Source organism: Microcebus murinus, chromosome 7 (genome assembly GCF_040939455.1).
Source record: "Microcebus murinus isolate Inina chromosome 7, M.murinus_Inina_mat1.0, whole genome shotgun sequence".
In the NCBI taxonomy this organism is placed as follows: domain Eukaryota; kingdom Metazoa; phylum Chordata; class Mammalia; order Primates; family Cheirogaleidae; genus Microcebus; species Microcebus murinus.
The window spans coordinates 1,180,927-1,203,907 of NC_134110.1; the positions used below are offsets into that span (position 1 = coordinate 1,180,927).

A 22,981-nucleotide genomic window follows, 5' to 3' on the forward strand; every position below is an offset into this window, starting at 1 on the left:
TGGTCGAAGAACAGTCCCGACCGTGCGGGAGTCCGAGAAGGCTGGAGAAGTAGGAAGCTGTGGTCAGATAACCGGCGGCTGTCAGCATGGGAACAGCGGCTGAGGTCATGGGAGAAGAGGCGGTGGGGAGACGGGAGGGGTCTGGGCCCCCACCCAGCCGCTGGGTGCAGGGTGCAGAGTGCTGGATGTTGGGTGCTGGGTGCAGGGTGCACAGTGCTGGTGCAGGGTACAGGGTGCTGGGTGCAGGGTGCTGGTGCAGGGTGCTGGGTGCAGGGTGCTAGTGCAGGGTGTTAGGTACAGGGTGCTGGGTGTTGGGTGCTGGTGCAGGGTGCTGGGTGCAGGGTGCTAGCGCAGGGTGCTGGCGCAGGGTGCTAGGTACAGAGTGCTGGGTGCAGGGTGCTAGTGCAGGGTGCTGGGTGCAGGGTGCTAGTGCAGGGTGCTGGGTGCAGGGTGCTAGCGCAGGGTGCTGGTGCAGGGTGCTGGGTACAGAGTGCTGGGTACAGGTTGCTAGTGCTGGGTGCAGGGTGCTAGTGCAGGGTGCTAGTTCAGGGTGCTAGTGCAGGGTGCTAGTTTAGGGTGCTAGTGCAGGGTGCTGGGTGCAGGGTGCTGGCACAGGGTGCTGGTGCAGGGTGCTGAGTACAGGGTGCTGGTGCTGGGTGCAGGGTGCTGAGTGCAGGGTGCTGGGTGCTGGGTGCAGGGTGCTGGTGCAGGGTGCTGGGTGCAGGGTGCTGGTGCAGGGTGCTGGGTGCAGGGTGCTGGGTGCTGGTGCAGGGTGCTGGGTGCAGGGTGCTGGGTGCAGGGTGCTGGCGCAGGGTGCTGGTGCAGGGTGCTGGGTGCAGGGTGCTGGCGCAGGGTGCTGGCGCAGGGTGCTGGTGCAGGGTGCTGGTGTCTGTGTGGGCAGCCAGTGGTGACAGTGGTGGAAACCCTTGAGGGTGGCAGAGACAGACAGGTGCGCTTCGCAGGAGGGGACTTGTAGCCCAAGAGGGCAGACGAGCAGGGCGCAGAGCGGCCCTTCTGCCCTCGGGGCCGGACTGGCTTTCCTCCGGCCTTCACGGCTCTCACGGCCCCTGCTGTGCTGCCCGGGAGGGCTGGCCACGTCCCCTGAATGCCCGGCGAGATCCAGTCTTCTGTCCTGGGCGTCAGGCGTGGGGCAGAGCCGGTCTGTTCCCGCCACGCACCAGCGCTGCCGACAGCCGCAGAGCCCCGCGTGCAGACCCCTCGGCAGCCACCCCTGGTCTGGACGGCCCCCCCAGCTACTGCGGACAGCCAGGTGGCAGGTGCCTCTGCGAGGGTCTCTTCCCCCAGCCCCGACCCCACCCGGGAGGGTCAGTCCCAGAGAGAAGCCACAGCACGGGGAGCAGGGGGTGACGCTTCTCTTGCAGGGGAAGAGCCGAGGCCCTTCCCGGAGTCAGGAATCGCAGGAATTGCGGAAAGCCCGTCAGTCCCTGGGCCTCGCACGGCTCGGTGGATTGCTCAAGCGCAGAGGTTATCGCTGTGCACTCTGAAGAGGGAAGAAACCCCTGGTGACCCGTCTTCCCGCCCCGATACCATCAGAGGAATTGAGCGCGAGCCTTGCCCCGAGTGAGGCCAGTCCCCGAGCCACATGCCCTGGGGGGCGCAGCTGCTCGGTGACACTGGTCCAGGTGCGGAGAGCAGCATCTCGCTGGCTTCGGGCAGGTTTGTTGTGGCAACCGGCGGCCTGGTTGCCGGGTCGCGAGAGGCTGAGGCACCGCAGGGGAATGTGGCCGCGGGCCGTCCGCAGCACGGCTGCTGTGCAGGTGGCCCCGTGTGACCTTCCCGTGTGGCCGGGCAGCCGGCAGGGAGCTGCGGGGAATGGAGTGCTGCTTCCAGTGCTGGATCCTTGGAGTAGGACCGTGGCAGCGTGGGTGGCCTGGCTGGCGCTAGACCAGGTGCCGTCTCCGGTGGTTCCTACGTGGGTCCACCTGCTGCCTTTAGGGGCTCACAGCTGGTCACCTTGGTGTGACCAGAGCGGCCACAGGAGGTGCTTAGGTCTGTTTACTGCGGGGCTCCGCTCAGCCAGGCCTGCACAGGGGCTTCCGGCATCTCAGGGTCCCTGGGGCTGTTGCTGGGGAGCTCCCCGTCACACACTCTCTCGGCATCCTCTACTGGCCTGGGGGGTGCAAGGGACCCCCCCCCCCGGGAACTGTGCCGGCACCTGTCCACTCTGCTGCCCCTGCCGGCCCGAGAGCTCTCTGTGCATCTGGCTCCCGTCCCCAGCACCCAGCACACGGCGCCTCCCCGACCCGCAGTGTCCCCCACCTGCCCCAAGTCTGTGGGGACAGGGCAGTCCCCCATGTGGGCTGTCTGGTCCAGTCTGCTCATGCTGGGTCTTTGGTTCCCTCCCACGGGAGACGGGAGACCCTCCGGCATGGGTGACCCAGCCGCTGCCTGCAGATCTTTGCCGAAATTTTGCGGAATTCTCCTTCTCTGTGTTTTGATCAAGAGGCTTACACCTCCCGGACCGGGTTAGGCCGAGGAGGTCCCGTCTGGACCGGGGTTGGTAAAGAAACCAGGTTGGCACACACTGAGCTGCACCTCTGCCTTCTGTGCCTCGGTTTCCACAGCTGCGTCCCGGGGCCACGCTCGGGGTCCTCCCAGCCCAGCGGAGGTGTCTGTGCAGCTGACAGCTCTGCCCGGGTCCCCAGCCATCATCACTGCGGGGCCGTCCACACCTGTCTCCTGCACGCGTAGGGCCCTCCTCCCCGAGTGTGGGAGATACTTTCTTTGATGCTGCCCAGCCCCGGACACACACGTGGGGCTCACGCAGGTCACGCACGCCAAGTGCACGCCTCACCCCTGCAGCCCGAACCCCAGGAGGCTGGGTGGCCTTGGCCCACAGGCACGGAGCTCGAGACACGTCCTTCTGAGCTCGAAACATGCAATTTTCCCTCCCCGAGCTGCCATGAGAGCTTCCAAATGAAAGTGTGTGCACTTGAGCGCCTGTCACTCTCGTATCAATCCCTGTTGCTGGGTGACTGGCCCCTCTCGGTCATTCTGGCTGTCTGCTGGTGACTCTTGCCCTCTTGCTTCACGAGGTGTGAAGTGGCCGGAGCGTGCCCTGGACCAGGCAGCGACTCAGTCAGCGTGTGAGCAGTTTTCCCGGTATTGTCGGCGTCTGCTCCCTGTCTCAGGACCCGGGTGTACCCAGCACCGCGGCAACGTGGCGTTAGCTCTCTGTTCAGGAACCTCACAGAGCTTTTGACCCTGACGTCCGTGAAGCAAGGTGGTCTGTGCAGCGCGGGGGCGGCGGGGCGGAAAACAGCGCCAGGGCGAGCGAGCTCTGCCCTGCCTGGGCCGGCGTCCCAGGTGGCCAGCCCGGCTGCAGGGCGGGACGTGGCTCTGCAGGTCTGGGGGCATCGGGAGGAATTTGAGGGACAGGCTGGGTTTGCATTTTGAGAGGTATCAGGAGAAGGGGCTGGAGCGAAGGGGCCGGATGAGGCTGTTAGCGCCCCGAGAGCGAGGTGCCGGGCGGCCGGGGGAGGGGACGGGGCTGGGAAGCGGCTGCCTGAGCACCGGCCACGGGCAGCTCCGAGGGAAAAAGAGGCATCCGGTGTGTGCCGAGCCTTCTTGTGGCGTGGAGCGTGTTGGAGCGGGGAGGGGCGGCGGTGGGGCCTGGCGGGGGTCCCTCGGCCGTGCCCAGGAGTTGGAACGCCGGCTCCAGGCGGTACAGGTGCAGGGGAGGAAGGTCCGTCCTCCAGGGTGGCCGTGTGGGGCGCCGGAGCTGCCTCGTGCAGGCATGTCCATGGGTGGCCCGGTGCCCGCCTGGCTTCCTTTGCCCCTCGGTTGACACGCCCGGCCTGGGCCCTCCGCATTCGACCTCCTGGAGAGCAAGGCGTGCACGCCCGGCCCAGGCAGGCTGCTGGGGGCAAGAGCGTCTGCGCTGGGCTGGCGTCTCCCCGTCCCAGTGAGCTGCCCGGGGTCCGCTGGGGGCGGGAGGGCTGCCCGGGTCAGGACCCTCCCTGCTGGTCTCAGCCTCAGTCTCCCCCATCTGCTGCTCCCCAGAGGCCAGCGCAGGGGTGTGGGCACCGGGGCTGCTCTCAGCCGGCCCACACAACAGCGTCTCCTTGCCGTCTGGCCGGGTCTCCGGCTCTGCCAGCCTGTCTCCTCCAGCGCCCGGCCCCCTTCCCTCCAGGCCGTCTCCTCGCCACCCTCAAGGGCTCCGTCCCAGGTCCAGGCCTTCCTTTGTCCTGCTGACCCTCCCGGATGTCCCTCTGTACAGGGGCGGATGAGGTGCAGCCCCCCCTCCCCACGCTCCCGGCCTCCCCTCACTCTTGCTCTCTCTGGCGGTTTCACTCTCTGCACACCTACCTTTCGGAGCACTTCATCCTCTTCTGCCTCTCGCTCCCGCTGTGCAGCTCCATGTCTGCCTTGCTAATTGAACCCCTGCCGGTTGAGCACAGGTTGGGGCTTCCAGGTTTTCTCTGTGTCCCTGTCCCTGCCCCTCGGGTGGCCTGGCCATGCTCTCAGTCTGGAAGGTGCTCGCTGGACGGCTCACGGTGCTCGCTGCAGGGACCTGCCCCCCGGTCTGCATGTCACCGAGGCCTTCGGCAGGTGCCACTTGCATGTCATTGGGCCTGGCTGGCATGTCTGCTCCCCAGCGGGGGTGGGCGTTAAGCAGGTCAACACGCGCAGTGTTGGGGCGGCCCGGCCCAGGGTGCCTCTCTCGTTGCTCGAGCACCAGAGCCGCCCTGAGTCCTGCGGCACACGTGATGCGTTTGTGGACAGTTCTCGTGTCCGAGTAGCAGCTTTGTCTCAGGGCCGCTGCGCTGGGTTGGCTGTGGCCCTCTTTCGAGCCTACAGGTGACAAAAGCCCAGGGGGAACCATTCTGCCGTCGCCCCCACTAGGTTTTCATCGTAGCACATCTGAGATCCAGCTCGGTAATTCCTCAGTGCTTTTGTTAAACATTGGCTGTTTGTTGTGCGTCGGCCGGGGGTGACACACAGCACCTGCTCTGCTACTTGCCGCGGAGGACAGTGTGCTGGCTCAGGACGGAGGCTCGTTCTCGACTGTGTGTAGAGTGAGTCCGTTGCATCACCGGTCTGCTTAGTGACACACAGCGGCGAGCCCGTGCATTGCTTCCCACCGTAGGGCGGGTGCAAACCGCACATCCAAGCCGCCAGTAACCACGTCCCGCGTGTGTGCGTGTGCGCACATCTGTGTGTAGAGTCATGTGTGCACATAGCATGTTGGGAGACATCACGTCTTTATCTCCTGTGCTTACTGAAATGCCCGTGGGTGCATGGAGCGATGAGAACATGCCAGCACATATTCAAGGCGTGTAGACAGGAGAGCCGCTCTGCCCCGCGTGCGTTCTGAGCGCTCAGCGCCGACGCGTCACCCCGGTTCCGAGTTCCCCCGGGTCCTCCCGTGTGCCGTGTCCCCCGCGAGACTCAGCCGCTAACGTGATGTTTCTCTCCTTGCGCCTCCTGACCGCGTGCCTTGTGGGAAGAGAGAACCACAGCGAGATCGAGCGGCGCCGGCGGAACAAGATGACGCAGTACATCACGGAGCTGTCCGACATGGTCCCCACCTGCAGCGCGCTGGCCCGGAAGCCCGACAAGCTCACCATCCTGCGCATGGCCGTGTCGCACATGAAGTCCATGCGCGGCACCGGGAACAAGTCCACGGACGGCGCGTACAAGCCGTCCTTCCTCACCGAGCAGGTACGCCTGGCCCGTCCCCACGCGTGGTGGGAGAGTCCCTGTCGCCAATGCAGCGTAAACTAGGTGGGCGGCGGGGTTTGGGGCAGGGGAGGGGCGAGGCCAAGACGGTCTGTTTCCGCCGCTCACCGCGGAGCTCTCGCCCGGAGCGCTTGTCTGGCCTCTGGGCCTCCCGCTTTGGGGCTTCCCGGTACCTGCACGCGGCGTCACTCGGAAAAGCATGGCGAGTGTCTGCGCAGAGTGCCCAGCCCACGGACGCAGGAGGGAGCTGGTGAAACGCCGTGCGCCAGCAGGGTGGTGCTGACAGTCGTCCTGGGGAGCAGTGGTGGCTCCAACAGGACACAGCGCTTAGCAGCATTCGCGGGGACCTGGTCCGAGTCCCCTCTTCCCGTGCAGTTTCGTGCACTCTCTGTCCCAGCCCGTGAGGGAGCCGCTGTCACCCATGCTGAGTCACTGATGGGGAAGTCGGGGCTCGGGGAGAGCTAGCGAACGGCCCAGAGCCCGTCTGCGGCTCCGTGGAGGAGCCAGGGCGCCGTCCAGTGAGGACAGGTGGCAGGACCCCAAAGCCACACTGTCAGCACCTGTACTCGTCTTTGAGTGTTCGGGAAGAAGAAACAGGAGAAATGGCCAGTGAGACAGCGTTTTTACCAGTGGACTCACACGAGCCAGAGGCCGGTGTCTGGAGTCTCGCCCTTCCCTGTGCCGGTCGTGGGGCTGATCGGCAAACACCGGAGACTCCAGTTTGCTCCTCCACGCACTGAACTTTGTGCCGTCCTGTCTCTGGGCTTTTGCGGGAGAAATGAGATGACGAATTTGTGTGCAGTGGAGGGAGCAAAGGTAATACCGTCCAGTCAGCAGGGAATGTGCTGGGAATGCAATAGGATGTCCAGTGTGGGGCCTTGAAAGTATCGGTGTGTTTAACAAGACACAGGGCACGCGGCCAGAGTGAAACAGAGTGGAAGTGGCCCGGGGTCATCGGGGGAATTTTCAGGACAGAGGAAGCCCTGGCGGGCAGTGTCGGGTAGGAACGAAAAGGGCGCGGTGGGGAGACAGAGCCGTTTGCTCTGCCGGAGCTGAGGGTCTACTCCTGTCACTGGAGTTGGGTTTGGGAAAAGAGCAGGGACTGCTCTGTTGTCACCATCTGCTCCGTGGCAGACGTTTCTGCAAGAGCTTCACCTACCTGGTCCCTTTTTAAGTCACCCCAGGGGTCCTGGGGCCCCTCACGTGGCAGGTGCCGGGAAGGGACGGCTGTGCCGTGTGCCGTCTGCCGCCCGCAGGACTCGGGGCTCGGTGGGTCGGGGCACGGGCTCGAGCCTTGTGTCCACCTCCGTGAAGATCAGCGCGGTGGCACTTCCCAGCTCGCATGGCTGTGACAAGGAGGGCCAGTGTAGACGGTGTCACACGGGGCCCGGAGTATGTGAAGGATTCATGGCCGGTTGGCAACCAGACAGGAGTGTACTAGGCACAGCGAACGGCTAGGGTCAGTGAAATGCTTTTTTCCCCGACATTTCATTCATCCTGACAAAAGCCTGCAGGGTCGATGTTTAAAGTGAATCTCTTTATCTTTAAATGACTAGGGGTTAGGAAGTGGAGTGGCGTGAGAAGGAGTCACACCCCTGTTCTCTCTCGGCTGCTTGGGTGATGATGTCAGTTGCATTTATGGAGCACCTACTGTGTGCACCTACTGTGTGCACCTGCTGCGTGTACGCTGCTGCATGCACCTGCTGTGTACACCTGCTGCGTGCTCGTACTCTGTGCACCTGCTGTGTGCCAGGCTCTCTCTAAGTCCTCCACACACGGGATCTCGTTGAACGTCACAAAATCTCACTGAAAAACAAAAACAGTGTTAAAACCAAACTGAAGATGGGAAGTAACAGGCCCAAAGGCGCCCAGCCGCACGCAAGAGCCTTTAACTCTAAACCCAGGCTCTTTCCCCGGGGAGCGAGGCAGGGCTGGGTCTGGATTCAGGATGTGGGACCTCGGCGGTGAGTGACGCAGTCCCGGAAGGTCCCGGAAGGTGAGCGTCGGGGAGGAGGGTGGTAGGCAGGGAGGTCTGGGTGAATCTGCGCCTCCTTTCCCACAACTTTCCCACGGTTCCTGCAAACAGGGCGAAACAGAGACGCACGGGTGAGGTCGCTCGGCCTTGGTTTCCCTCCCCCGGCGACAGAATTCTCTGCTGCCCCAGACATCCTGTGGCGTGTTTTGCTTTTCACACATCTTCCTGTCGGGAAGATCTTCCCAACACTGAAAATAAAAGTGCTGACCCCGTGCTATGAATCAGTGAGAACCTGGGAGACACCAAATAGGAGAAGTGCAAAGCCAGAGAAATGGGCAAAATAGACTTTTCCTTTAAAAAAAAAAAGCCTGTGCCAGCTGTTTCTGCCCAGTCTCCCAGGCAGGGGGTGTCAGGATTCCTCCCAGCCAGGCGCTGGGCGGCACTTGCCAAGCCCCCAATGCCAAGCCCCCCGTGCTCTGCCCACCGGTGCTCTCTACTCTCTGAGTCCTCGGACCCGCCCCCCGGGACTGGGATTGAGGCTCTAGAGCCCCGCCTTCCCCCTCCACTCAGCGGCTGTCCACGCGTGTGCGGCAGGGTCTCCCTGCGAGATCACGTTTGGACACAGGGCTCCCAGCAGAGCATGTTGGCAGCCACCGATCCAGAAGGACCCCGTGGCCTGTGGGTTGTGCGTCCTGCATGAAGCGGCTGCGGGTGTCTGTGGACCCCGCACACGGGAGGAGACCCGCGGACGCAGAGCCGTGTCGCTCAGCGGCAAAGGCTCCTTAGCTCGCGGCGAGAACGTCACGGGCAGTGACAAACAGAAGGCGTCTCATCTCAACAAAGCCGATTGTGCCCCGTCCCCGTCTCCAGAGATGATGGCCGTGGCTCCTGCTGCCCAGTGGTTGGTCCCGAGCAGTTTCCTTCCTGCCTTCGGTGACCGTCGTGACCCTGGCGGATCCGTGTGACCCCAGGGCTGGCGCTGCTTCCGCCTCTCACCGTAAAGTGACGTGGGTAATGCCAGCGCCCCACCGCCGCCTCCCGGGGTCAATCTGGGGGTCTGCTGAGATCACGGCCGTGACTGTCAGTTCCGGAAGCCCGACAGCCGCGAGGATGTAGGCACTCGCGTATCTGGTGAGAGACACAGTAAGAGAAGAGGAACCAGGGTGCACCATCAGCGTGGCAGGCAGTGGGTGGGAGACACAGGGTCCTTCTTCTTCTCTCTTCTCATCTTCCTGTGCTCCTTCCTTCCACCGATACCTGTGAGCCAGGCACCGCGTGCTGGACCTTCCAGTGCTGGTCCAGTGACATGACTTCAGTTTCAATATGTGAGTGCAGCTATTTGCACCTTTGGCAACGGTGACCCCACCCATTGCCCTCCCATTCCCCCAGGCTGGAAGTTTTCTCTTTCCCTAAGAGAGGACTAGTTAGGACAGGACTGGTAGCATTTAAAGTAGCTGTATCTCAGGGATGGGGCAAGCTTTGTGCATTTTTCTGGCTAAAATGAGCTATAATACCCAGTTAAAAAAAAACCAAAACAACACTTGTTTCCCAAATGATTTATGTACCTGAATGAATATATGAATAAAAGAAATTGAAGTTGCTAATGAGAAAGTTTAATTGGCCTAGGTCTGTCGTGTGTTGTGCTAATCATACTCTTTTTCTTCCCAGGAACTGAAGCATCTCATCCTCGAAGCAGCTGACGGGTTTCTGTTTGTCGTGGCCGCTGAGACGGGGCGAGTGATTTACGTGTCCGACTCCGTCACCCCTGTTCTGAACCAGCCGCAGTCGGAGTGGTTTGGGAGCACGCTCTATGAGCAGGTGCACCCTGATGACGTGGAGAAGCTGAGAGAGCAGCTGTGCACCTCGGAAAACTCCATGACAGGTCAGTGTGGCTCCCTCTGCAAGGCTGTTGTTCTCTTCTTCAGCAAAATTCTTTTAGTAAACAGACCAGGAAGCTGGGGTTCATTAAAAGCTGCCTAAGGGTGAATGAATAGATTTGATTTGGCTTGTGTAATGGGTTCATTCACTCTATAACATTTTTAAAAATCCATTTTTAATGCATTACCTTTTCCTTTATTTTACCTGCAATTAGTGGACACGGCCACTAGGAGTCAATGTTAGTCAGGTCCATGTGCTGCGTGATGAGCTGTTGTAGCAAGCGTGTGAACATCTGTGACTCGGACCACAGACATTTGCTGCCCAAGCCACAGTTACCAGAAATGCAGTTTCTTATTGAAACGTTTAAATAGTCAGATCTACTCTAACATAACACACATGTTCCTAAATAATTGCTGCAATATATGAAATCATGCAGTAAAAGTACTTTCTTATTAAAACATTTAAATACAGCCAGTTATACTCTAATATAACACACATGTTCCTAAAAGATCACTGCATGAAATCACGCAGTAAAATCTATAGGGCTTATGGGGAAAAGGGGGTTAGGAATACAGTGCTCAATAATTTGCCAGACAAAAGCAAAAATAAGAAGCTGTTAGACATGGAAGAAATTCACAAATACTACAATAAACATGACACTGGATGTTGAAAACCGCCTAAGGTTTGCTTGTGGAAGTGGTCTCAAAGTTGTCGCCACTTTGCGTTATTACGAAGTGGTAGGAGGACAGTCATGAGAAGTCGGACAGAGGGTTTGACACCAAATGTGGATGAGCATGGCTTGTAGCATGCAGTGGACCAAGAGAGCTGGCAGATGTCTGAGGTGTGTGAATTTTGTGTATTCCTCTGCAGCTTGGTTTAGCCAACCACAGTTTTCTGTGTTTATCGGGTATTTATTTCTCACAGATAAGCAAACACAAAATCCATATTAGGCTTAGACTGTTCCCTAATGTATGAATCACACTGGAATAAATGTGCATCCTCAAAACAAGAGTTACAGAAGCATTGTACCCAGATACTTGCATACTGCCGTGTGACGGATGTATTTGTGCCGTGTCGTTCTCCGTGACCATACAGTGAGACGTAGGATTCTCGTTGTTTTGCGTCTTCCCGTGGTACCTGCTCAGGGCTTTGTGCCCCGTAGGCCTTCAGACGGTGATCTGCTTATCGTCGTCATACAGCCCAAGCTGTCATAACAGGATACCGTAAACTGGGCAGCACGAACTTATTCCTCGTTGCTCTGGGGACCAGGAGTCCGAGATCAAGGCGCCAGCAGGCCTGGTGTCTGGTGAGGGCCACGCTCTGGTTCACGGGTGGCACCTTCGGGCTGTGTCCTCTCGGGAGGACCAGCCAGCTCTCTGGGACGTCTTTTCTGAGGACACCTCCCAAAGGTCCGCCTCGCCACACCACCCTCTGTGTATTCGGGTTTCCGCACATGGATTTGGGGAAACACTAACATTCGGCCCATGGTGTCCAAGGTCAAAATGCCAGCAGGTTGGGCTTCCCCGTGGTTTGCGACAGGCTCCTTGCTGTGTCCTTGCAGGGCCGTTCCTCTGTGCACACATCCTCTGTGTCTCTCCCCTATCTCGAGAGGACACCAGTCGTGTTGTACCGACCAGGTGCACGTTGGCCCACTCGTACGACCTCATTTAACCTCAGTGACCTCTGTACAGGTCCTTTCTGCAAATACAGTCGCGTTCTGAGGGTCTAGGGGGTCAGGACTTCAACAGGTGAATGGGGGGCAGGGGAGGAGACGCACTCCCACCCACAGCACCGATGACAAGAGCAAGTCAGATGTCGTCAAAAGCGACAGAAGTCGGCTGTTCCTGAGGGTGACGGCGATTTTCTCCGCATGCGGGGAGGAAGAGGAGAGAGGGGTAAGGTGTGAGGACAGCTCCGTGTCCCGGCACTGAGCTCTGATCGCTTGCAAGACAGCAAAGCTGAGACAGACGCAGAGGGTCTCGCCTCTCGGCCCGCTCCCCCGGCCGGATTATCGAGCTCCATGCAGAACCCTCCGGAACGTACCTGGTAGAGTCAGATACCGGGGAGGGGTGTGAGAGGGAAGACAGACCAACCGGAAAGCGCTGGTTTGGCAGCTGAAGTCACCTTCTCTGGCAAGAGCCGTCTCTCCCCAGACTTCCACGTCTGACCACGGGATGTGGCTTCTGGGGCTGTCAGGGGACGCAGCCAAGGCAGACAGCAGGGAAGCGGGGGCCAAGGGTGGGTCTGGCTCGGTCAAGGGTGCAGCTCGCTGGCTCGCCAACGTTGGTGACATGTCTGTCCTTGGGAAGCCTGTGTCTGGCAGAGTTTAAAGGGCCAGTAGCCACATTTGGACAGAAATGTCCTTGGAATGTCCAGGCTGCCAGAGCAGGTGCAGGGGAGCGGGTCCGGGTGGCAGAGCGGCCGGGTGGGGGGTGACCCGTCGGGCCTCTGAGCTCTCCCCTGGCCAGGCGCCTCTGGGGGGAGCAAGACGGCGCTGGAGGAGGTTCCTGGGGCAGAAAAGAGGACGGTCTCTCTCAGAGCCACAGAGAGTGTGACGGGACTCTCCCAAACCTGGTGGGAGGAGCTCCCCATGGCCAAGCTGCCACGCAGACGGGCCTGGGCGTTTCCTGGTGCCCGGGGCAGGCAGGAGCTGGGCTGCACACGTGGCTAATCCAAGCGCAGGTGTCATGAAAACCTGCACTGAAGATCCCCGGCGTGACTCGATGCCTTCCATTGTGGCCTGCAGACTCTCAACCCCCCTGTCGCTGGACCCTGTGGTTCCAGGCCTGGAAAGGGGTGACGTGATCCTCTTGGAAGCGGCCGGGGCGGAAGGGTGTGGGGGCTGCCGGAATGCGGGGTTTGACTATGGCGGCCTCCCCCCACCCCCGGGGAGTCTCCCTCCTCGGAGCCTCTCGGTGCTGAGTCGCCGTTGCACTCTCGGGACACCTAGCGTCACCTGTACTGCACGTGTGCGCAGGTGCGTGTGTGCACGGGGGGCGGGGACAGGAGGCCTGGCTGTAGCGGGCTCGCAGACAGGTGATGGTGGCGCAGGGCTACGACACCTGGGCATGGTGGCGACGGGTTCTTTGTTGAATTAGGTTTTCCCCGGCCGGAGGGGTGGTGTGAGAAGATACACACAGTCTCCTTGCAGGCTTCCCGGAAGGTGTGGGCCAACGCAGCGATTTGATTCTTCTGTGAATAAAAACTAGAATTTACTGACGTCCAGAGAGAGTGGTAGAGCCCTCCCCTAGCGACTGTAGCGTTGCCAGGAGAGAAAGTGCCAGAAAGGGCGTTGGGGGCCCCTCTTCTTGTGCTGGGTTTCACGTCGTGATCTCCCGGCAAGCTCCTTTCTTCTCTCACCCTCGGTCCCCTTTCCTCAGCCCAGGAAACGTATAAGGTTTCTTCCGGCTCCGATTCCACGCTCACGCCCGAGGCCCCGCGTGGGATTTAGTCCAGCAGTGCGGGGGATGGTGGAGGCGAGGACTGACGGCCGGCGCGGACTCCAAGGGGAGACTCGCCCGCGCCCCGCCGAGCCCCGTTCCTGGGACCCTCCACCACCCGCGACTCGCGTGGGAAGAGGGGCAGTGTTGTCCAGGGGCGCAAGGGCCGTGTGGGGAGCTTGTCCTGTCTCCAGGACCGGGTGGGCAGTGGGCAAGGCGGCCACTGCGGAGGTGTCTTCCCTGCAGCCCCCGGGCGGAGGGCCCCCTCTCTTGTCTGAGTGGCCTGAGCCTCAGCTCCCAGTGGGGCGGGAGGGGGCCGAGGAGAGGCCCTGGGGCATCCCGGGTGACCGCAGAGCCCTGCCTGTCACCGGGTGTGCCTGGGCGCTCGGCTCAGAGGGCAGGCGGGCAGCGGCAGGAAGAACGCCGGGCAGGGAGTGCAGAGCGAGCGGATTCTCCCTGTGCCTTCCCGTGTGGCCTTTCCCGAATCCCCCTGTGGCTGCCGAGCTCCGGAAAACCTGGATCCCGGAAAGCAGAGGCTGGAGGCGCCTCCTCGTAGGTGAGCTCGAGCCCTGCGGTGGGTGGGAGCAGCCCCGCGGCCGGGGCCGGGGAGCGGATGTGGATGAGGGTGAGCGCGGCTCTCCAGGACGAGGTGCATTTGGCCCGTTCCCTGCGTTCCGTCTCTGCAGCTCTGCTCCTGCCGGGCTCTTCCTGCACTTGGGAGCCGGGTCGGCTCTGGGGTTCCGGACAGGCGGCAACCTCGAAACAGAGCCACCGCCCCACAGCGCAAGACGGCACGAGCGAGCAAGGGCGGGATCGATCCCTTCCTTCCTTCCATCCTCTCCTTTTTATGTCTCTCCCTCTCTTCCTTGCTCTACCCAGTCATTACTTAGTTTGCTTTTTTATGCATCCCTTCATCAACTCCCTGTTTGCATGGCGGTGGGAGGGTCAGGTGGGGCGCAGGTCACCCCGGGATCAGCCGCTCCTTCCCCGTCACCCGCAGGAGCTCCGGCTGTTGCTGGATGAGTGAATCCCCGTTTCCCAACCGTTCCAGCCCCAAATTCTTTGTGATAATTGGGGGAGAACCCAAGCCAGGCCGGTCCTCAGGGGACTGGGCTGGAAAGTCCCCGTGCATGAGTCACAGGTCCCAATCGACTGTGATTAAGCCTCCCTATCTCCCCGAGAGCTCCGGCGAAGTCCAGAGATGCTTTCAGCCTTGGGTCACAGGGTTTGGTCCAGCCAGGGCCTGGGTGCAGATAGCAGCTCACGAGAACAGGCCCCCGGGGAGCCGCAGCCCTGCGCGTAGACCTGTCATCGGGCTGCGCCCCGTGAGAGCTTGATGGTGGCATGCTCCCTTGGGAGTCTGGGAGAGAGGACGCTGTGGGGCGCTGGGTGTGCCTCTTGTTTCCCCCATTCACCCACGACAACGGAATAGTAATAACCAGGGTGAATTCCCTTGCATGTTCACAACACGTTCACCTGCTTCAGGGGCCATCGGCCTTGGCTACCCCTTAGCTTCAGTCACCCAGGAGACTCGCAAATGCACCTGCCCGGGGTCTGGGGAGGGGGCCGGGCACTGGCGTTCGGTTAAGTGTCCGGTACCCAGGGAGGGCCGGGAGCCGCTGGTCCTCTGGGCCTCCTCACGGTCCTGTTGGCCCCATTCCGCAGGTAAGGGGCGTGGGACCGATGTCACCGAGAGGGTCCCAGGGCCGCACCACTGGGAAAGCAGAAACCGTAGCCGGTGCAGGTGAAGCTTGTTGCCTCTGGGGACGTCTGGGTGCAGAGAAGCCTCGGCTTGGCCCAGTGTCCCCAGGTCACCAGAAGCCATTCCAGCCACAGCGGCCCCACCTGGGGCTCTGGGGACCCCGGCGCGTGGAGGGAGAATGGGGGCAGCATCCAGCAGGGGTCCGGGCGTGCGCGTGGTGAATGGCGTCCAAGCTGCGCGTCGGCGGTGCGTGGTCTGGTGCCGCGGGTCTCCACGTGTGGCCTCTGGGCCAGCTGCATGGACACCACTGGTGAACTTGCTAGGCGAGCGGCTTCTCCCCACTGGGTCAGAAGCTCCAGGGCCCAGAGAGCTGCGTTTTTACTCCCCTTCCAAGTCCGCCAAAGCGTGGGACCCACGGACTCGGTGAGACCATCCTGGGACGTCACAGGTCCACGCGCCTGGATGTGTCCACCTTTGTTCTGGGCCTCGCCAAGTGCCTCGATCTCTGCGTTTCACTTTCCTCCTGCGAAGGATGGGGTACGCGGATGTCGTGAAATGTCTCATTTATTATAAAACTCCGTGCACATGTTCGTTTGAGATCTGCTCGGTGTGTGCGCTGGGAACCAGCAGCGCCTGCATCTCTGGGTGCTTCCTAGCCGTGCAGCCCTGCAGGCCCCATCCCAGGCCCGTTGAATCAAGACCGACATTTCACCAAGATTCCCCACAGACTCGTGCTTATTACTATGTTTCCCTGAAAATAAGACAGGGTCTTCTATTTATTTTTCCTCAAGAAAATACCCTAGGGCTTATGTTCAGGGGATGTGTTATTTTCCCCTCAAAGCCTCAGCTTGCAGCACGCACAGGATGGCTGGGCCCCGACGGGGGGAGCCGCCCTTGCTGGTGGGGCTGCCCGCACCTTTCCGGTCACCTCTGGGACAGCAGCTGTCACGACGGGGCGGATGGGAAGGGCTGCTCGTGTTCTTTCCCGCTCCACGACGACACGCACGGGTTGTGCAGACGCTGCGCAGCCACGCCTGACACTAGGGCTTATTTTCGGGGTGGGGCTTCTATGGCGCACATGCTTAGACATCTTGCTAGGGCTTGTTTTATGGGTAGGGCTTATTTTCGGGGAAACGCAGTATGTGCACACTGCAATTGGAAAGGAGCTGAACTAAAGAATTTAGCAAGTTGGGGGTGGGGAGGAGCTGGCAGCAGCCGGGGGCCAGGGCAGCCTTTGGCAGCAGGACTGGCACGAACGGTGGGCCCTGCCCGGGGGCTTCTGACGCCCGGCTAGTGTTTGCCCAGCCCTGGGGTGACAGGCAAGGCTTTGGGGACGGCAGCTGGAGGAGCAGCTGCAGAGGTTTGCTGCCCCTCCCACGCTCACCGTCCGGGGCTCGGGCTGCCCAGCATGGGCAGAGCAGCTGGCAGTCAGCCCTGGGCACGTTGCTCTGCAGCCCACATGCCCCGGCCCTCCAGCAGGGTCAGCGTGACGTTTGCGGGGTCAGCATGCGGGGGCGTCCGCCCCTGTGGAACAGCAGGGCAGTGAGGGACAGAGGGGCGCCCTCACCGTCACCCTGGGAGCACCCAGGCCAGGGCAGAAGCGGACCCAGCTGTGTGCGATGCCACCAGGGACAGCGAGCGTCCTGGGACGGAGGTGGCTGCCGGCTGTCAGCAAGCAGTCTCGGCCCCCCGGGGCAGCCGGGCCTTCTTCACGGCACCTTGCAGAAGCGGCAGGTAGACCGCCGGCCTCAGCCGCACCGCCAACCCCTCTGGCGGGAGGGTGTCAGGCGGGGAGCTGGTCCCCCGGGGCCCTGTGAGCCCTGCAGCCCTCCCCCTCCTCCCCCTGCCGAGGTCTCAGCTCCGGAAATCGAGGGTCCGGTTCCACACGTCAGTCACGAAGGCAGCTTCGCGAAGACCGTGCTCTCAACTACGTGGCGTCTTGTACTTGGAACGCCCGAACTCAGTCTTTGGAACGAGGCCAGCCTGTGAAGCCCGGACACACTCAGCGCCCCGTCCCCTGCCATATTAGGTAATGCAGATAAACGTGCAGGAAAAAAAAAAAAAAGGTATCCGATGGTGTCTCGACTCCACCGTTAACGCTGTTACTGAGTTTCTGTGTTTGAAATAGACACAAAGCGTTTTCGTGGCTAGAAGAGCGTGTTTATTTGATCCAGGCCCCCTGGAAACGGACCAGAGCAGTTGTGTGGTAGACACGGGCCGCGGGGACGGCGTGCGGGGTGGCGCCGCCCGCGGCCGCGGTGGCCACAGGAGAGAGCGGAACCCGAGACCGCGGCCGGTGGTTTTCCGTGTCTTCCCGGTGACCTTCCTTCCCCCTGGAACCCGCGGCCTCCTCGAGCTGTTGCCCCAGATGTTCCTCTGGAGCCGGTTCAGCTCTTTCCCGACTTTAAATATTTACACAACCTGCCTTGTTTTGCTTCGCTGCGTGCGTTGCACGCCGACGCCGCGGACTGTTTACGTCTTTCTCTCGTGTTTCATGCTGGAAGACGGCCCGTGATCCGACAGGTTTCTAGCTGGGCCGCGGGTTCATCATCACTGTGGCGTCACGGGGGCCGGAGGGGCCGGAGCGGGGTTGTGCGCACGCCGCAGACCCGCCTCCCTGCACGCAGCGTGCACCGGCCGGCGTGTGCCGAGGACGGGGCCGGGCGTGAGCGCGGGCAGGGCGCGGGGGCCTCGGGGGTGAAAGCGTCTCCGTGCTGGGAGTCAGAGGGGCCTGATGACGGTCACCGTCCACGGCCTGCACCTTGCGTGAATGACTTGCCTCCCTTGGCCTCAGTTTCCTCACTTGCAAACATAGGCAGTCGTATATTCCCCGCGGAACTGTTTTTTTTGTTTTTTTTTTTGAGACAGAGTCTCACTCTGTCCCCCAGGCTAGAGTGAGTGCCGTGGCGTCAGCCTAGCTCACAGCAACCTCAATCTCCTGGCCTCAAGCGATCCTCCTGCCTCAGCCTCCCGAGTAGCTGGGACTACAGGCAAGCGCCACCATGCCCGGCTCATTTTTTCTATATACTTTTAGTTGTCCAGATAATTTCTTTCTATTTTTAGTAGAGACGGGGGTCTCGCTCTTGCTCAGGCTGGTTTCGAACTCCTGACCTCGAGCGATCCTCCCGCCTCGGCCTCCCAGAGTGCCCCCACGGATCTCCTCTGAAGCGTCAGTGAGATGCAACATGGGTGGCATGCACGACAGCATTTGGGAATTGTAGAGATTTCATTCGCTTTTTAATAATTGAAAGTTCTGCTTCCAGACTTTCTATCCTGCCTCACTTTGGTTTCTTCTTATCCCTCTTAAACGAGCCTTAGGGTTTGGTGCCGTTGACAAGGGAGCTGGGTGGACCCGAGCTTTGCAGCTTTGCCCCCTTGTCAGAGGGTGACGTCCCCTCCGTCCCTGTGCCCGAGGACGCCCATGACGGGCTCGGGGGGAGGAGAGGGGAGCGACGGTGGCCTCGCTCTTCCTCTCTCTGGGTTCTGCCCACCGTCCGTGCGTCCGGCACGTTGTGCCGAGTCCTGGCTGACTTTGCGCTCGGTGCCGAGCCGAGTGCCGGGGACGGGTGACGGATAAACCCTGTGCCGCCTGGCGCTCCCGCGCTGTGCAGCTAGTGGGGAAGAGACGCTGGAGACACAATCGCCGTGACGGGTGCGGCGCAGGGCGCGTCCACGCGGGCGCCGAGGACAAACAGTGATGACGTGGGCGCACACGCGTGTGGCAGGGGGCAGAGGATCCGTGAGACCCTGGAGGGTGGGAGTGGAGGCTCCCAGGGCAGAGGCGGCCACGGGGCTCTCAGCGAGGGTCGCCCCATGTCCCGAGGTGGGCGCCAGGGCCCCGCCGTGGCCGCGCAGTGGACAGCATGTCCTGGGAAGGCCGCGCTGGCCGGGGGAGCCGGGTGGGGCGTCGGAAGTATCTGCGAGACCCGACGCAGCCTAGGTTGGGGTGGCGTGCACCCCCTCCAGACTCGGACACAAACCGCCGCAAACCAGTGGCGTGGGACGAGGAGAGTCTGTCCTCCTGTCACAACTCCAGGCCGGAAGTTCAAAGCCCGGGTGTCAGCGGCGGCGTTAGTGCCTCTGTGGGCTCGGGGGCCTGTGCCGCGCTCTCTCCGGCCCCTGGCGCCCGTCGGGGTCCCTGACGTTCCTTGCGGGCGCCCCAGCACCGTCTCCATCTGTGCCACGTGGCCGGCGTTTCCCTGTGTCCCCGTCCTGATGTCCCCCTTCTCCTGAGGACGCCGGTCTGATTTGGGCAGGGCCACCCCAATCCAGCGTGACTCCGTTTCAACTGGACCACGTCTGCAAAGTCCCTGTTTCCGAACAAGAACACACCTGCAGGTTCTGCGCGGGCATGAACTGGGGGCAGGGCTTGCAAAACCCCGCCCCGGGGGTGGCCGTGGGGACCGGGGGATGTGGTTAGACACACGGGAGAGACGTGGGCAGGGAAGCCAGTAAGGGGGTCGGTCCACGCACTCTGGTTCTTTCTCCACCCACGGAGAGCTAAAGAGCTGACGTCTGGGCCCTTCGGTGACCGCTCTTGCTGCCTCTGTTCCCGCTGACAGGCCTCTCCTGCCGGGAGCGGGTTCGGCCTGGAGAGAGCAGGCAGCACCTCGCGAGCGTCCGTGACTGGTCGTGTCGCATCCAGCCGCGGAGCCCAGCCCGTCCCCTGATGCTCGCATCACGGCGGTGCCCCGGCCCGCCGGCCTGCTCTCACGGGGGAACCCGGCCGCGACGCGGCGTGCTCGTGTCCTGCGGGAGGCGGGGACACTCAGGGTTCCTTGCTTCTCACGCCCCTTCACCCCCTGCTCTGGGGTCAGCAGCGCCTCAGCCCCAGGAGTGGTCCCGCAGGCCATGGTGGCGTGGGCGCGGTGCTCGCTGTGATGGGAGTGCGGGTGCAGGCCGGGCCGCGCCTCTCAGCTCACCGGCCTCCTCCTTTCCTTCCGCAGGGCCTGCCCATCTGCCGCGGTGAAGCCTGTCCCCGGGAGGGGGCATTGCTTTCTCCTCCTCCTCCCTCGCCTCTCAGATCCCTCAGTGCCCCACCGTGCTCCTCCCTGCCCTCCTCCCTGCCCTCCTCCCTGCCCTCCTCTGCCCTCCTCCCTGCCCTCCTCCTTACCCTCCTCCCTGCCCTCCTCCCTGCCCTCCTCCCTGCCCTCCTCCCTACCCTCCTCCCTGCCTTCCTCCCTGCCCTCCTCCCTGCCCTCCTCCCTGCCCTCCTCCCTGCCCTCCTCCCTGCCCTGCTCCCTGCCTTCCTCCCTGCCCTCCTCCCTGTCCTCCTCCCTGTCCTCCTCCCTGCCCTCCTCCCTGCCTTCCTCCCTGCCCTCCTCCCTGCCCTCCTCCCTGCCTTCCTCCCTGCCCTCCTCCCTGCCCTCCTCCCTGCCCTCCCTGCCCTCCTCCCTGCCCTCCTCCCTGTCCTCCTCCCTGCCCTCCTCCCTGCCCTCCTCCCGGTCCTCCTCCCTGCCCTCCTCCCTGCCCTCCTCCCTGCTCTCCTCCTTACCCTCCTCCTTGCCCTCCTCTGTACCCTCCTCCCAGCCCTCCTCCCTGCCCTCCTCCCTGTCCTCCTCCCTACCCTCCTCCGGCTTCCTCCCTGCCCTCCTCCCTGCCCTCAGCTGGGCCTGCACCCTCTCTGCCTGCCTTTGTTCCGACTTGGTTCACCCCGGGATGCCTGAGCCCTGCCCACCTGCCCCTGCCTTGGACCACACCCAGCACTGTGCCCGTCTATGCGGAGGGCAGCAGAGCCGGGCCAAGGCCGTTTCCTGCTGCGAGCAGTGGCGGGTCGCACTGGTTTAGACGGGCGCGAGGGAGGGGTCCAGGTCCGCCGGAGCAGGAGGGGAGCTGGGAGATGGGCCGGATGCCGGCGGGGACAGGCAGTTACATCCAGGAGTGAGGGGCGGTTTGACCCCAGCTCGGGGTGTGGGCTGCGGTGACCAGGGCCTGGCCCGCTCAGGCCTGAGCCTGCCAGTTTGCAGGGCACAGATGTCAGGTGAACTCACACAGACATCTAACCACATAAAAGAACCGTTTCTTTACAATGCTAAGAACCAGTTCTCTACGCCCTCATTTTCGTGTCATGGCTTTTTGCAACAAGGAATATCCAAGTTGCATGTGGACAACATTTATTACAGCTCTGTAGATAAGTTTTTAATATTCCCAGCTCTGATAACAGTGGTTCTCAGTCTCAGTGTGCATCTGAATTCTGCCGGTTCTTTTAAAACTTCTGGTGCCGGGGCCCTGCCCACTCTCCCGCCTCACCTGTGCCGTGCTGAAGCTCGGCCTCTGTCTTTGTAAAAGCAAACCTAGTGATCCCAGCGCGAACCAGAGGTTGAGAAGCACTGCACCCCAGCGCAACCCCCTCAAAACAGAAACCCACACCAATAAAAGGAAATAATACAGCTCAATCTGTCCTATATCTAGGAGAGAAATTTCAGGAAGACAAAAAAATTTTTTTCTTAATCTACTACCACCAACACACAAAGTGTTAAAAGTTTCATCAGCAACACAATCGAAAAAACATGCAGCTCCAGCGTTTTAAATCCTCTTTGCAAGAGTTCTGGATTTCCTGATGAGGCATCTTTTATCCTAACTTCCATATCCAAGAGGTAAATAAATAAAGACTCTTTTTTTCCCTCCTTCTATAAAGGGAAGCTATAACAAAAATAACCTAGACGTAGTATTGTTTATAGGCAGATATAACTGACGTTTGAAAAGGCAAATTGAATCACTGCTTCCTGTTGGTTTGATTTAGATTTCAGTAACCATCTCACGTGATGGTGGTATTTTGTAATGCTTTGGTTAAAAATAGCTCGATTGCAAGAACTCCAGCAAGATCAAGAAAATTAAAATAGTTTCCTGCAGCTTCACCAAAGAAAGACTCGACTCCCTCCGAGAGGTCATGACTCATGCCAAGTGGTTAAATAAAAATGCACACATCGCGCCGATCTTTTCCTGTTTATTGCTTCTTTGGTAGAGGCTAATTGAGGAAAACATCTGCATCCAGTTTTCCCTTTATTTTTGCAGATTCTTTCCTTCCACTCCAACGCAAAGCCTCCCCTGACAGTCGTTTGCTCGGCCCCTAGCCGGCCATGGCTTTCGGTTTTCCCATTCGGGCGATGACATAAATTGCTCTGCGATGAGCTGTTCACCGTGTCATTCCTTAACCTTGAGCCGAGTGCAGGCACTCTGGGGACCTGGCATGGCAGGGGCTCTGCCTCATGGAGGTCACGGTGGCCGACCCTTCCCTGGGTCCTGCTGCCCACCCGCCACCCCCGTAACAGGCCTCTGCAGTGGCGCTGGCTGCTTTGGGGACGTCCGCGTTGGCAGACATGGCCAGCTCAGCAGACGGCCTCGTTCCAGGTTGTGACAATGTGCTCATGCTCCATTTGTAGTTCTCCCCCAGTGACACCTGCCCCTGCCTTAGACGGCACAACTCACGTCGTTGGATGGGGTGAGGATGGGCAGGTGTGTGGACTTGCCAACAGCCAAGGTGGCGCATACCCTGGACACACCCTGAGCAGCTGGGTGATGTCGGGCGGGGCACAGGTTCTCCCTGAGCCTCCAGTGCTGGTGTGAGGATGGAGCCCGGGGCCATCCCTGGAGTGTCCGGGCCTCTGTGGACGTGCGGCGGCTTCCTCTTCCCTCCCGTGGCGCGTTCATCCTGGGCGCAGTCCCCCAGACACGGCGCCGGGCGGGGAGTCACGCGCACATGTGGTGAGCACTCTCGGGACGGAGTGGTGAGGGAGCCGCTGGCCGGGCCAGGGCCGCTCCGAGGAGAGCCAGGCAAAGGTGTGTGGCTCCAGGGAGCCCAGCGCGGCCTGGCCTGCAGGGACGGAGCTCGGGAGTGGAGCCTGCACGGTTTGTCCCTCCTGGAGGCAGGGGAGGTTTCTGTAACCCTGTCCCAGCTGTTCCCAGGCTGTGAGGGGCGGGCGCAACCCTCAGACAATGTCAGGCCAGGTGGCTTCCAGGTCCAGCTTCTGGAGAAGAGTCCGGTGTGAGCCATCAGCGAAGACCCTGCAGCTGGGCAGCGGCCCCAGTCACACTGGCGGGAGAGACGCAGGGGGTCCGGGCGGTGGGCAGCGGCCCCAGTCACACTGGCGGGAGAGACGCAGGGGGTCCGGGCGGTGGGCAGCGGCCCCAGTCACACTGGCGGGAGAGACGCAGGGGGTCCGGGCGGTGGGCAGCGGCCCCAGTCACACTGGCGGGAGAGACGCAGGGGGTCCGGGCGGTGGGCAGCGGCCCCAGTCACACTGGCGGGAGAGACGCAGGGGGTCCGGGCAGTGGGCAGCGGCC

The 22,981-nt window shown here is 61.5% G+C and overlaps 1 protein-coding gene across 4 annotated transcripts in view; it reads left to right on the forward strand.

The window, feature by feature from the left end:
- The window catches only part of ARNT2 (aryl hydrocarbon receptor nuclear translocator 2), a 172,190-nt gene that overhangs the window by 59,954 nt on the left and 89,255 nt on the right, over positions 1-22,981 (forward strand). For all 4 annotated transcript variants that reach the window (XM_012752049.3, XM_012752028.2, XM_012752035.2 and 1 more), the window contains exons 4-5: positions 5,472-5,685; positions 9,347-9,560. In XM_012752049.3, the coding sequence (XP_012607503.2) occupies positions 5,472-5,685; positions 9,347-9,560 (428 nt within the window). The remainder of the gene's footprint in view (positions 1-5,471; positions 5,686-9,346; positions 9,561-22,981) is intronic.